Source organism: Anabrus simplex, chromosome 3 (genome assembly GCF_040414725.1).
Source record: "Anabrus simplex isolate iqAnaSimp1 chromosome 3, ASM4041472v1, whole genome shotgun sequence".
NCBI classification, from domain to species: domain Eukaryota; kingdom Metazoa; phylum Arthropoda; class Insecta; order Orthoptera; family Tettigoniidae; genus Anabrus; species Anabrus simplex.
In genome coordinates, this window is record NC_090267.1 from 101,493,075 (window position 1) to 101,508,002 (window position 14,928).

Below are 14,928 nucleotides of genomic sequence, written 5' to 3' on the forward strand. Positions count from 1 at the left end.
CTTACATGATAGCTTATAACTGACATAAGAAAACAATAAAATCTTGAGATTTAAAGCCCAATTAGGTATTGATTTTGAACCTCATAGGTTAACCTCACAAAAGCTTGACGTAAATTATTGTTCATAACTCCCCAACTCCTTATTATTACTGATTTTTTTAATAGGCCTGTTGGTGATAATCAGCAGTTGCAATCGAAATACAGGAAAATAAGACAATTGAAATACAGGAAAATAAGACAATCGAAATGAGCTTCATATGTCTAATGATAGATAGCACCTCCATCAAAAGCGAGAAGTCGCTGAAAATCAGTCTAGCTAACCCCGCATATCGGTGTCTAGCTCCGGGGAGCTACCTAGCACTTCACGGAGGTGGTTGCACACAAGCCAAAGTACCAGCTGATTTACACTTCCGGGTAGTTTACCTCCTGTGTAGCTGCCATTTAGTTTACCAGCAGATGGTTGAACCGGCCGTGGGTGGCTATCCCTAATACTCACACAATTGCTACAGTTGCAGTACAGCATCTGCACCTTGTCTATGAGATATTCAGGCATTCCCAGTTCTCGGAGGCACTTCAATATGACTGGTCTATGCATCCTATCGTATGCCTTTTCTAGGTCGACGAATACTATAATTAGGTCTTTTCCTCTCTCCCAGTGCTGTTTCATTAACATCCTTAGGGTGAAGGTCAGGTTTGTTGTTCTTCTGTTGGTTTTGAATCCATGTTCTTCCAGGGCAGGTTCTATCATTGCTCGCAGTATGGTTTCAATAATTTTTTCCATTATTTTCAGTCCATGGCAGAGAAATGTGATACCCCTATAGTTGCTACACTTTCTTCTGCACCCCTTTTAAAAAAATAAAGGGATAATAATACCTTTTGTCCAGTCCTCTGTAACCTGATTTTCATGCCATATTGCTCTCAAAGTTCTGTGTAGCTACTGCCCTCCAGATATACCTGCTGCTTTGATCATGTCAGCAGTAACTTCATAGATCCCAGCTGACTTACTACTTTTCATCATTTTTAGAGCACTTTCCACCTCAGATCAAGTAAGTGAACACACCCAGCTACTGGAGTGGGACATTGATGATGATGATGATGATGATGATCAAGTAACTGGAACATCATCAGTTCTCAGCCTTTCTTCCACCTCTTTAAAGAAAGGAGGGGCTGGAGATTTCCTGGCATGCTCATTCATCTATTGGTCTTGGGATTACTTTGCCTCCTGCACCAATAATTCCTTGTGGCAAAAGCAACCAGAACTTACCAGATTGTCCAAGTTGACAGATTCTATCCTGTTTCATTCAAGTGGTATTTGAAGATGTTCAGATATGCCATTCTTATGACTGGAGATTTACTGGCACTTAAAAACTCCTGTGAGACAAAATTCTGGCACCTTAATGTCTTCAAGAACTGTAAAAGTAAGTGGTAATATAAAACGAATAACATCTAACAACCAGAACTGACAGAGGCAAGAGCAAGTTTCAAATATTAAGCACACCCAATTTCATTGTGATTGGGCTTATAGGGTTGGAGGAACAAAATTTATAAAATGATCTAATTTTCACTTGTGGAAGGTGTATGTGCCCCTTTAAACCTTAGCTACTGAATTAGCGATGATGATGATGATGATAATAACTTTATCAAGAATTTAGCTGATTTCTAGGCTTAGAACACGTTATTCTGCTCTTTGAAAACAATTAAAAAGCTATCTGCCATGAAAAATTGATGTAGTCGTAGTTGGCCAATGCTCATTTCAGTGTGTACATTATAGTCACTTGCAGTTCCTCTCGTCATCTATTCATTCTGTGCTGAGGGTGTAAGTGCCTTAACAGGCAATCCTTGCACGTATAACACAGGATACATTAATTGAAGGATTCAGACTTAGCTGAGTTTTTTTTTTTTTTTACGAGCTTCTATTTTCTGTCTTCGTTGTTCTTATTCAGACATCATAGCAGCAGTGGAGGTGGTTGTCTACCACAGAATAGGATCTTCTTCAGTGGCGAGTTGGTGACTGTGCTCCTCATGGTCATTTTTAATTGATCTTTGTAGTGCTTCAGTGGGGTGCCATGAAGTCTCCCTAGTGTAGTATGCTGACATTACCGATAGCGAGATCCATCATGCTTACACACTAGCCCTCATATCCTGGTATGAATAAGTCAAACTATCTTTAATATTAAAGATAAGTATTGTTTTTCTTATAACTGAGATTTGAACTTTTTCAGGGCACAACATATAAAAGGGTCATACCGACTCAAGAAATAAACTCTAGAGAAAGGGATAAATTCTGGGAGAAAGAAGAACAAGAGGAGAAGAAACGACAAGAAGAGGAAAGAAAACGTAAAGAAGAGGAGAGACTTAGACTGGAAAATGAACGCAAGCAGAGAGAGGTAATGAAATAATTCCTTTAATTTGCAAAAAATTGTTAAGTTATAGCTTAAGCCAGCCAGCAGCAGCCCCACCCCAGTGCCTCCTTCCACCTTGGGTGTGACATTCAGTTATAATTTGCTGTAATCATTTTAATCATTGAAAACAGGAAGTTAACCTTTTTACTCCAGAGGACTGTTGTAGCAGTCTAGAGAGAGCTGTGCCAATTAGCTGGTGGAGTGATTTAGCAGTTGTGTGTTGTTCTGCTTTCCTGTGCTTCACAGCAGTAGACTGCTGTAGAAGTGTGACCTTCATCCAGCAGTTGTTTTGTGAGTCTAGTTACTAGTAGAGTCCCCAGGTGTCAGGGGCTAGCCTTCTTGATGCTACAGTATAAAAGTGTGGGTGTCCACTAGTGTTTGCCATCTTGTCTTGACAAGAGCTACCGTACTAGATAGTTACATTTGTCCACACTGCCTAATAGCCTGGAAAAATATCAAATCTAGTCAACCATATAGTGGTTTGGTGAGTAGAGACTCTTCATGAGGGTTGATGATGAATGGCCTTGAAGACACTTTTGCAGCTGCAATTCCTAATCCTTTCTTGCAAAACTTTGTTGTCCATATGTAACCTTGTAACATCTGAACTATGTTAATGTTTGCCAGATTTTGAAACAACCATGTGGGTTTCTATTCCCTTCCCCTCACCCATCATGTGACAACCGTTTGAAAAGAAGAATGGAAAGAGTCTCTCTCCTTTCCAAACAGACTATAAGAGTAGGGGAGGGAGAGAGAGAGAGAGAGAGAGAGAGAGAGAGAGAGAAAATATTGTAGTGGATTATTAGCATGTTTAAAACTAAAATCACTATTCATAGGGGTAGCTTGTTTCCAGTATCAGATACATTTGTTTAAAAACTATTTACAGTTATTTAAAAGTTCATCTTTGTTCGAATTTTCTGCTTCACACAGTTTGTATTTGTGAATGTGTGAACACGCAGCTCTCTGGCACGTCAAACTCCTGTTCTTCAATATGGTTTCTCACAGCGTGGTGCCGTTCCCAGTGGTGTTCACTACTCGATTTGTTCGTCGCAGTGAACTTCCAATAGCCATCTGACTCGCTGCTTGCCAGCTCACAAGATGTATGATTGTCTTGTCACTGACTTTGCTCACTCGCAGCTGACTCAAGACTAACTCACTGCCACCAGCTTAATTTTTTTGTACAGGCCAGGGGATGATCCTTGCAGTTTCCAGTTCCAAATCATACTGGGCGGGCACCTTCTACGATGTTAGCTTCCAGCTTCTTCTAAGGAGCTACCTTATCGTGAGCCTAAACAATTTGCCAAGGCTATTGTTGTGTTCACCAAGGGCTACGACAGCATTGTTACCTCTCACCAGTATTGTAGCCTTCACCTGCCCACCACTGCACTTACAGCCTTTGTTGTTACAATATCTGTAAAGGTGCTAGCTGGAAGAAAGAGCCTAAGATGATGTGCAGATATTTTTATTCTTTTGTGTTTTCTTATATTTGTCTTTAAAAATGTCATTTTCTACCCTAACTGACATTTTATTATGTTTCTTTTGTGTTTGTCCTTGTCCCTTTTCCGTCATTTCCTATTCTTGCTGACCTTTTATTGTGTTGTTGTTTATTCTTAGTTTTCTTACTTTGATGAACACTATATTTGTGCACTAGGTTGCTTTCTTTATGAAGTTTTTATGATGCTCTCATTTCAATGGTTATGCTCAACTCATTCTTTAAGAACTCAATAAAGAGCAGCTTTGTGTGTGTGTGCGCACACCTTCATGCCTGTGTCACGTAACCTGAACCACACTGCATGAGGTAAAAAAAGTTGGAGAGGACTAGTGATGCTGTATGTATGCCCTCTTCATAGAAAAATTTTGGCTAGATCTATGCCTTATTCATTCCTGAGAGGGTATAAATGCCTTTATGCAGACAAAATGTTGTCATACACAGCATGGACAATAGTGGTGAAGTGCTGTGAGGAAGCAATGACAAGAAAAAGTCTAGCAGAACTTTCAGAAAGTTGTTTGATAGAGCAATGAATTATACAGGAAGGAGCCTGAATTCTGGTAAAAGCCTTCATCTTGTGGGGTTGTTTTTTTTTTTTTTTTTTACATTTGAATGCTCTTACTTCAACATAATCCTCACTTCTAGAGGATAAAAGATTCTGGGTTTTGTCTTGTGATAAATTGTATTATCATCATCATCAATGTCCCATTCCAGTCGCCCGGGTGTGTGTGTATAAATTTGAGGGAGATAGATTTATTTAAGTGTTTTATCTTAGTGTTCTTTGTTTCTAATCATTAAAGATAACATTTGTTTAAAATGAAGGATGAATCACTGCAGTAGCCTACATCTGGAGCTATTTTAGATCACTCTTCAAAGAGAATGCTTTCCCATGAATGATAGCAAACCAGACTCCTAATTAAGCTAACTGCTATTTTGAACTGAACCAGATTTCATCATTATGGTATGTGTGGTTCAAGTTATCTCATGCAGGCAGTAATCATATTGTTGGCACAGTAATATTGTTTAAAAGTATTAATATGATTTTATAATAAAGCAAATTTATGAATAAATATTGACAGGAAGAAAGAAAGCAGGATAGGAACACAAATGACAAATACGAGGAAAGACATAAAAACAATTTATAGTTCAGTTTAGTGAGAATCAGATCAGCGCCACAGTCTAGGAGTAGAAAGTGTGCCTCTTACTGAGAGAGTTCTCTGGTTTGTTTCCCAGCCAGGTCAGGGATTTTTTTGTGTGGATCTGAGGAATTTCACTCAGCCTACATGAGAACAGCTGAGGAGCTGTCCGAGCTATCCGATAGTGAGATAACGGCCCCAGTTTAGAAAGCAAAGAATCACTGCCATCATGCTGACCACATGTCCCCTTGTAATATTTAGGTCTTTCAGGCTGAGCAACAGTTGTTTGGCTGGCCAAGGCCTATCAGGGATGTACTACCCCATGGGTTTTTTGATTTTTTTGTTTTGTTTTGTTTGTAAGAACTGACTTTTATTTTGTTAGGCCTTTTCATTTAAGTCATTGGTAGGCACGTAATATGTAGAAACATTTTCCTCCCTAGAAAAGATGGAATATAAGAAATTGAAAAATTGGCCATTTCCTTTATTTTAGATATCGCTCTGAACACACACATATTGATTTTTTTTTTTTTTTTTTTTTGAGGTAGTTGAACACGGCAGCATCTCCAGTCCTACTCATACTCACTACGATTTATTTTTTTACAATTTGCTTTATGTTGCACCTATACAGATAGGTCTTACGGCATTGCCATTGATGCTTTCACGGCCCGTACTTATAGACATGATACTGTATAGGCTTTTGGGCTTATGCCGTGTCAAGAAAAGAAGATGCAATTCTTTACATTTTGCAGAGAACTGTGCTCTGCGCCATCAGAAGAAAATCTCTACTGTCTATGAGAAAGACTTTTAAACAATGAATTTTTGAAATTTAGAAGTTATAATAGAAGTGGAAATGGTACATTCATTCATCACCAAATGGCTCCCCAAACGTGGCACAGCACTAGCGTTCAAAGCGGAAGCTGACCGAACCATCAGAATCAGTCTAAGAGGGTCACATAACATGTGTACGTAACATATCACATAGACAGGTGTATGACATTGACATAATTGTGGAATGAAACAACTGGCAATGAGGAACGTACGAATTTGGAAAACACCGAGACGAAATAACAATAGTGAAGGGACACGGAAGGGAACTACCTACGTAAATCCGTAATGGTTGGCAACCAGGTATTACTTAATTGATAGCCAGTGTCCCTGTTAAAATTGTTAGGATTTCTACATATTTTCACAGCTTTCTGTATAATCGTGGACCTGTAGTGTCTAGTGTGGGTAAGAGCTGGAGCAGCTTGGAACATGACATGATGACCTGACGGAAGAGCGTGCTCAGCTATTGCCGATTTGTCTGGCTGGTTGAGACGAATAATACGTTCATGTTCCTTGATACGGGTACCAATGTACTGGCATGTTTGGGCGATGTATACCTTACCGCAAGTACAGGGAATTTTTTAATACCCAAGGATGTAAAAGTGGGGACAGTTTGTCCTTGGTTTTACTCAGACTGTGAGCAATTTTAGTGGCGGTGCCAAACACGGTTTTAATATTGTGTTTGCAGAGGACCTTGGCAATTCGATCTGTGGTGTTATGAATGTAAGGCAAGTAGACAGTTCCCTTCACTTCTTCCTTCTGTGAGCTTTGCGTGGTCGTTTCTCTGGGATGGAGGGCTCTATGAATCTGCAAATTGCTGTAACCATTACCCTTGAACATGACTTTGAGCGTGTCCATCTCCACCTGGATATTTGATGGCTCACAAATTCGTCTCGCCCTCTTGGCTAGTGTCGTGAGAATGCGTTGTTTTTGTGCTGGATGGTGGTGAGAATCTGCATGAAGATAGCAATTTATTTGGGTAGGCTTATGATAGATGGTATGTCCTGAGAACCCGTCCTGTTTCTTTCTTACTAGAACATCCAAGAAAGGAAGGCATTCGTCCAACTCCCATCTCCATAGTGCATTTAATTGAAGGGTGTTGCAGATTTTGGTGGTTTAGAAATAGATGAAGTTTCTCAGGACCTTCTGTCCACACCACAAATGCATCAACATATCTTCACCATATCATAGGTTTGACGGGTGCCAAAGCAATAGTCTCCTCCTCAAAATGATCCATAAAGAAATTAGCCACTACGGGCGAAAGTGGACATCCCATAGCCACTCCGTCCATCTGTTTGTAAAGATTCCCACCCCACAAGAAATAGCTGGAGGTCATGCAGTGGTAAAATAGCTTAGTAATGTCCTCAGGGAACAGGTGTTCGATGAGAGACATGGCTGAGTCAGTCGGCTCTTTAGTGAACAAGGACTCCACATTGAAACTCACCAAAAGTGCATTAGGTTGAAGGGTTATGGTTGACAGCTTGTTGACGAAATACCTAGAGTCCCTGACGTATGATTCAGTACATCCTATGTGTGGCTGAAGCAATTTGCTTAGGTATTTAGCCAGAGCATACTTATGAGAACCTATCGCACTAACAATAGGTCCGAGGGAACACCTTTTTTATGGGTCTTAGGCAGTCCATATAATCTAGGTCGCATTGCATCCCCCGGGGACAGATGTTTAGCCTCCTCTTTTGGAATTGAAGATTGCCTTAAGAACTTCACGGTGGCGTTGGACACGAGTGGTGGGGTCACGTGAGCTCAGTCTATAAATAGGCTCTGACAATATAGCCAAGATCTTATTCTTATACTCGTCAGTGTCCATAAGCACTGTCGCATTACCCTTATCAGCTGAGAGAATGGTCAGTTCAGAATCATCTAATAGTTCCTTCAGAGCTCTCCTGTCGCCTCTTGTTAAATTGGGCGCAGGTACAACAGCGGACCTTATGAGTCTCACACATTTCTATCTTGACTCCTCAGCCTCATCCGTAGGTAGTTTGTGGATGGCTGCCTCAATGGAAGTAATTAACTCCTCTGTGGGAATTTTAGAGGGAGCGACAGCGAAATTAAGACCCCTAGCTAGAACTGCCATTTTGTTCTCGTCCAAGGATTTCTTGGAAAGATTGACGACAGTTTTACTAGCAAGAGACTGTCTGTTTCTGAGCTAGTCGGGGGAACTTTGATTTCTGTCTGAATGACACCTGGTTGAATTTTCGTTCAGCCGTTATAGCAGTAATGCGATCGAAAGTCAACCACAGTTCCTGCGAGAGAGTGATACTTAACAGCAGGTGTAAACGAAACAACTCTCGGGAAACAAGACTCGATCACAAGAGCCTTGCTAGCGCGTCGATATATTCTCCTGGCCGTCGGTGTATTTAACGTGTGCTTCAGCTTCACACAGTTGGGAATGATGTTATGGTCCCTGCATCTCAGTAGAAAGCACAAAGAAAAAAGAGTAGACTTCTTTCTCCTTAATTTGCTGAATTTTGAAGCCTTCTTAAAAGTAACCTCCCCATAGAGGTTTTTAATGTTGCCATTGATGCTTTCACGGCCCATACTTACAGACATGATACTGTATAGGCTTTTGGGCTTATGTCGTGTCAAGAAAATAAGGCGAAAATCTTTACGTTTTGCAGAGAACTGTGCTCTGCGTCACCAGAAGAAAATCTCGACTGTCCACAAGAAAGACTTCTTAAACAATGACTTTTTGAAATTTAGACGTTATTATAGAAGTGGAAATGGTATGTTCATTCGTCACCAGATGACTCCCCGGACGTGGTACAGCACTAGCGTTCGAAGCAGAAACTGACCGAACCATCAGAATCAGTCTAAGAGGGTCACATAACGTGTACGTAACATATCATGTAGACAGGTGTATGACATTGACACAATTGTGGAATGAAACATCTGGCGATGAGGAACGTATGAATTTGGAAAACACCAAGACGAAATAACAATAGTGAAGGGACAGGTATTATGGCGACAGTGGGATAGGAACAGGCTAGGAGTCGGAAGCGTCTTTGGCCTAACCCCTTAACTCGGTATCAGTTTTCAATGTGTTGAGTTTTTTTTTTTACTTCAGATAATTTTTCATCACACACTGCAAATAACCTCAGCCTTTGTGGATGCGGTTAACTTCCAATAAATAACCAGGGGAACCTGACCCCTACAGAGCGCGTCCCCAGGTGGCGGATGGGGTCTCTATAGTACGTAGGGCTGGTTGAAACACCCAGTACAACCCGCAGACCAACAGGTAGCCCAATCCCTGGGGGCTTTAAAATACTGGGACACCCTCTCTCCAGGGGTCATAAATACGGAGGGGCCCTTGCCCTGTGTTATGGGTGGAGACCTCAGCGGCATCTACGACGGAGAAGATGGACTTTGGTATGGCGGAGATGGCAGAAGGGACAAACCCGTAGCATCTGTACTCCAGAGGAGCGGCTGACTCCTTGTTAGGGGCTGCCTAATTTGAACCTGGCAGAAGGTAATAAAATGCCTTTGGGAGTGGCAAACCCGTCGTACAAACAGCCTATAAAGTGAGTGCGAGTGAATCGAGGCCTCAGAAAATACTAGGGCGTCACCCTCAAGTGACGCGCAGTTCCTGGTGCTCTGGGGGAACTGTGAGAAATGGACTACCAGCCATCACAAGAATCGGTATCATCAATGTGATGACTTTGAATGGCAAGGTAGAAGAACTGATAGAGTATGTGGAGAAAAAGACATAGCAATGATGGGAATAAGTGAGACAAAATGGAAGGGGAAAGGTCAAAAAGAATTGAAGAAAGGGTATAGATTATATTGAAGTGGAGGGAAGATGGCAACAAATGGTGTTGGTGTTATATTGAGAGAAGACCTAGCGCAATATGTGGACAAAATTGACCAGATCATTGACAAGATAATTAAAGTTAGACTTGGACTTGAGAGTGGAATCAAGGGTTTTAATACAGGTTTATGCATCCCAATCGGGGAATGCAGATGAATGTTTAGAAGAACTGGAAAGTTGTATTGAAGTCAAAGAGGTTATTATAATGGGAGACATGAATGCATATGTTGGAACAGACAGACAGGGAAAAGAGATAATTGGCCCCTATAGTTATGGAAACCAAGATGAAGAAAGAGATTTGGTAATAGATTTTTGTAGAAGGAATGGATTAATTGTTGGCAATACCTGGTTTAGGAAAAAGAACTTGCAAAAAGTGATATGGTTGGGGAGATAGAAAGACAAAGACAATGATTGATCTTATTCTGATGGAGAAAGAGAAACGTAAACAACTGGAAGATGTGACAGCAGTGCCAAGAGCAGATTTCGAAGGAGACCATAAAGTGGTGGTAGCTAAATTAAGACTTGGTAAAATAATAAAGTTATAGAAAAAAAAGGGAAAGAAAAATAAAGGGAGGGAAGTTAAAAGAGAAAGAAATAAGGGAAAAGTTTTAAGAGGATCTGAAGAAAGAAATTCCCAAAGATGACTTGAAGAGTGTAGAAGAGGGATGGACATGTTTCAGAAATGGATTTTAAAGTGTGCAGTAAACACCTGTGGAAGACTATCAGGGAGGAAAAAGGAAAAGGAGACTCCTTGGTGGAACAGCAGGGTAAAGGAAGCGGTTAAAGAGAAACAAATGCTTGGAGAAAGTGGATAGGCAGCAGTAGTACAGAGAATTGGCAGAAATATAAAGAAGCCAAAAAGGTATGTAGGAAGAGAAATGGAAGAGCTGGGAAAGTTTCACAGAAACTTTACAGAAGAATATAAAGGGGCGTAAAAAGGTTTTGTATGGTTTGGTGAAGAATAGTTTACAAAATAGGAAAGATACAAAATATGAAAAAACTGAAACAGGGCAGATATTGACGCAAAGAGATGACATACTAAAAAGATGGGAAGAATACTTCTCAGAATTGCTAAATATTGAATACAGTGAACTGGTAGATGAGAATGAGCAAGAAGAAACAATGGGGAAAGAAGAAGAACAAGAAAAGGAGATACCGATGTCAGAAATGGAGGAAGCCATACAAAAGATGGATAGCGGTAAAGCAGCAGGAGTGGATGTGGTAACTACGGAATGATAAAAGCAGCAGGACCAATAGGGCTACAGTGGCTGTATAGATTATTTAGAATAGTCTGGAGGAAGAAAAAGATCCCAGAAGAGTGGGGAAAGGGTTTAATTATCCTGATATTTAAAAGAGGTGATAAAAAAAAAAAAGTAATAACTATAGAGGGATCACACTTATTGCCCATGTAGCTAAGATATTTGAGAGAGTATTGGAAGGAAGAGTGAGGAGGAAGCTGGAAGAACAGTGTGGTTTTAGGAAATACAGATCAACGTTTGACCTGATCTTTACATTGACATATGATGGAGAAAAGATGGGAGTTTGGAAAAGATATAGTGATATTTATTGACATTGAGAAAGCTTATAACAGTGTGCCCAGACATTTGGTATGGGGCACATTAAGGAAAAAACAAGTTAACAGAGTGGGCGTGCAAATGATAAAAGCTATGTTCAAAAATTGTATTAGTAGTGTGAAGACTAGTATAGGAAAAACAAAATGGTTTAAAGTTGAAACTGGTCTTCAACAGGGAAGGGATGACTATTCATCATAGTCATGGATGAAATTCATAAGAACATTAAACAGAGATTGGGAAGACAGGCAACAAAAGCCATGTTGTTTGCAGATGACATAGTGATATGGGGTGAGGATGAAATGGAAGTGCAAAAACAAGTAGATGTATGGAATCAAGAGATAGAAAAATTTGGGATGAAAGTAAGCACAGAGAAAAGTAAAACAGTACTGCTGACAAGGGGAAGGAAGGAAGGAAGGAAGGAAGGAAGGAAGAGGAAAGATAAAACTGAATGGTAAAATTCTGGAAGTGGTTAAAAGTTTCAAGTACTTGGGAGTGTGATCACAGAAGATGGAGAAATAACCGAGGAAATTTGGAAAAAGAATATGTACAAGCAGACAACTTCTACTAGAGTGTAAGAGGTATTTTTTGGAACCAAGATGTCCCGAAGAAATGTAAGAAAGTATTATATTCAACCTATTATGAACCCATACTAACCTATGCAGGATCGTGGACTACAACAAAATGAGAGGAGAGTAGAATATAGGCAGTGGAGAATAAATTCCTAAGAGGTATCGTGGGCAAGACCAGAAAGGATAGAAATTAAGAAATAACGAAAAGGACAGGAATCTTGAAACTTCAAGACAGGATAGAAACAACAAAGCCAAAGTGGTATGGGAATATGATGAGAACAGGAGAAGAGAGAGTGCCAAAAAAAAAAAAAAAAAAAAAAAAAAAAAAAAAAAAAAAAAAAAAAAAACCTTTTTCAGAGAAGTTAACAGGAAAGATACCACGAGGAAGACCCCGAAAGAGGTGGACAGATTCAGTGTGGGAGTGCATAGAGAAGAGGGGAGGAAAACCAGAAGATGTACTTAAAAAAGGAGAAGAGTGGTGGAGAGACAGGCAACGATGGAGGTCCTTGATTCACAATCCGACCTGGGAAGCTGGAAACGGGAAATGAAGATGATGACGAATTTTTGGTCGCTAAGAAAATGTTCAAATATTGTCAATGGTTTGGTGTTATGCCCAAAGTTAGCCTAAATCCCACTGTTGCCAGTAAAGTAGAATCTGTTGCGTGGCCCTCCAAACGTAACCCAGTCAGTCGGATTGTCTTCAATTCCTTCAATTTCATGTCTGTCTTCATTGAATTCATTACTCGATTCTAAAGAATAATTGTCACTTTCGTCTTCTCTTTCATTGCAAAACAAGAGCGTTCGCTCAATATCACTGTTTGCTAAATTACTTTGCTTACAGTGCTCGCAACTTTTAGTGATTCATGGGCTCGTATTGGCAACCTTTGACACACAAACTATGAAGCGAGTATGCATCGCTGTGAGGCAACTTGCGTACACTCTATGCTAGTACTGTAGTTGTTTACACAGCAAAGCCAAACTATAGAATTCATGCTAGGAACAAGATTTGCATAGAGAAATGTTGTATAATGTTATATAATGTGTGTCTTTGGTCATATGTTGAGAACACCTTAAGACAGGTTAATATGCAGAATTTTGGAAAAGCTTTGGAAACAAAAGCAACAACCTGTCTGGATAAAAGAAAAGAAATGAAAGAATTAGACATAACACTGGGGGATTTAAAGAATAAATCAAACAAAGTAAATAAATTGAAGAATAATAAAATTATATTCTTACCAAAATGTGATAAAAGAGAAACAACTAAAAGGGTATTTTCAGAAGAAGGACAATGAAGATCAGATAGAATGAAGAAATACTGGAACAACAGAAGAGAAAAAAACATAAAACATCATAGAAGATCAGACAGAAATTGACTACAGTGGTCCAATACGGCTGTAAAAGCACAATAATAATAATAATAATAATAATAATAATAATAATAATAATAATAATAATAATAATGTGTGCCTGACACATTTGTTGGTGTAAGATAATAAAGGTTTAGAAAATTCATATCAATTGATCATGCTATCGATTCGATTCAGATTTCATTTCCATTCAGTTGGCAGTATTACTGGAACCGGGAAAGCTCCCTCCTTACTCCTCACCCCCGTAAAACCAGGTGTCACTAAAAGTTGCGCGTACTGTACACTCGGGGGTTTTAGTGCATGAGCCATATTGTTTCGACTGCTGACCACACGGAAAACGTGTGCACGGCCACATGATTTCTACACAGAATACGATATTCCATGGAAATAAAATGTAGTACTTTGTTGCGAAATAAAGCCAATAGATGTCGGAAATATCTATAAACTTCTGACGCTTATAAGCGATTGACACAATCTGTAATAACCACATGAAATTGGATGAAGCTTATAAGCGGTTGATGCTGGGAAGGGGTTAATTAACCCATTAAGCCCTTCATATTTGTTGGATTGAAACAGCATTGGAGCTGGGATTATTTTGGAGGAAATATAGTGTCGCTTCATATCGTGAGAAATTTCTTACAAGATTATTAAGGATTTAAATATACATGAAAATAAATGGCTTTCATACAAGGAACTGCAGAACAAGGAATACATTAAAAACATTTTATTTTATTATTGTCACGGATCCGTACTCAGTCCGCCTGCTGAGCTGCAACACAGTCTTCTTCTTGCACTTCCTCTTAAATTTCCACATCTATTTTTGTTCTTCAGGAGCATTGCTCACACTTTTACTAATATTACTACTAATTTCACTGAAAAAATGACATTCCTAATCAATATTACTTTCTAAAAGGGGTTATATATTGGTACATTTCAGTTGTTTACGGGCAGCCATCTTGTTTACAAGCGAATCTCAAAGTATAGAGATAGCCCACTTCAAACTAATTTTACCAAGCATACTATCGATATATTTTAGCAAAGAGCATATAACATTGCAAAGAAAGAGTCCTTACACAAATCACAAATGCAACTCACTCTGCCATCTCTTGAGGAAAATTTGAATTACGTAGTAAATTGAGACAACGGAACAGTTCCGTGGTCTGGCATTTGGTCCACAAAGACGAAGCATGGAACGGTTCCGTGGTTCGGGCCCAATGAGTTAAGGTACAGCCCCAGCATTTGCCTGGTGTGTAAATGGAAAAACCACAGAAAACCATCTTCAGGGCTGCTGACAGTGGGGTTTAAACCCACTATCACCCGAATGGAAGCTCACAGCTACGCCACCCTAACCGCACAGCCAACTCTTTCACTAGTCACTACTAGAACATGGCATTTGATGATACTGCTATTTCTTTATGGATGCAGTATTTTTACATCTATCTCTTAACAGAGGCCAGCTCGAAATGTAGCTTCCACAAAAGTCTCAATTTATGGCTGTAACAGTATGCAAGCCGCTGCAGTATGTGTGGGGGGCGAGTAACGGCATTCGGAGCACAACTAGTGCATCTAATTGTTATGAAATGTGCTGTTCATAGGGTCGATTGTGCTGCTATAACACTTTCTGGTCCAGTGAGGAAATCAATTGCAAACACTTCTCCCCTCATCAAGCCTTATGTTTTTCATTATAACATCATTGGTTTTTGCAGTTTCCTTGGTGGTCTTATATGAAAATCAAACCCACCCCTGA

At 39.8% G+C, this 14,928-nt stretch overlaps 1 protein-coding gene across 2 annotated transcripts in view; it reads left to right on the forward strand.

The window, feature by feature from the left end:
- The window catches only part of Abp1 (Actin binding protein 1), a 238,842-nt gene that overhangs the window by 63,579 nt on the left and 160,335 nt on the right, over nt 1-14,928 (forward strand). For both annotated transcript variants that reach the window (XM_067142645.2, XM_067142644.2), the window contains one exon: nt 2,222-2,386. In XM_067142645.2, coding sequence (XP_066998746.2) covers nt 2,222-2,386 — 165 coding nt within the window. The remainder of the gene's footprint in view (nt 1-2,221; nt 2,387-14,928) is intronic.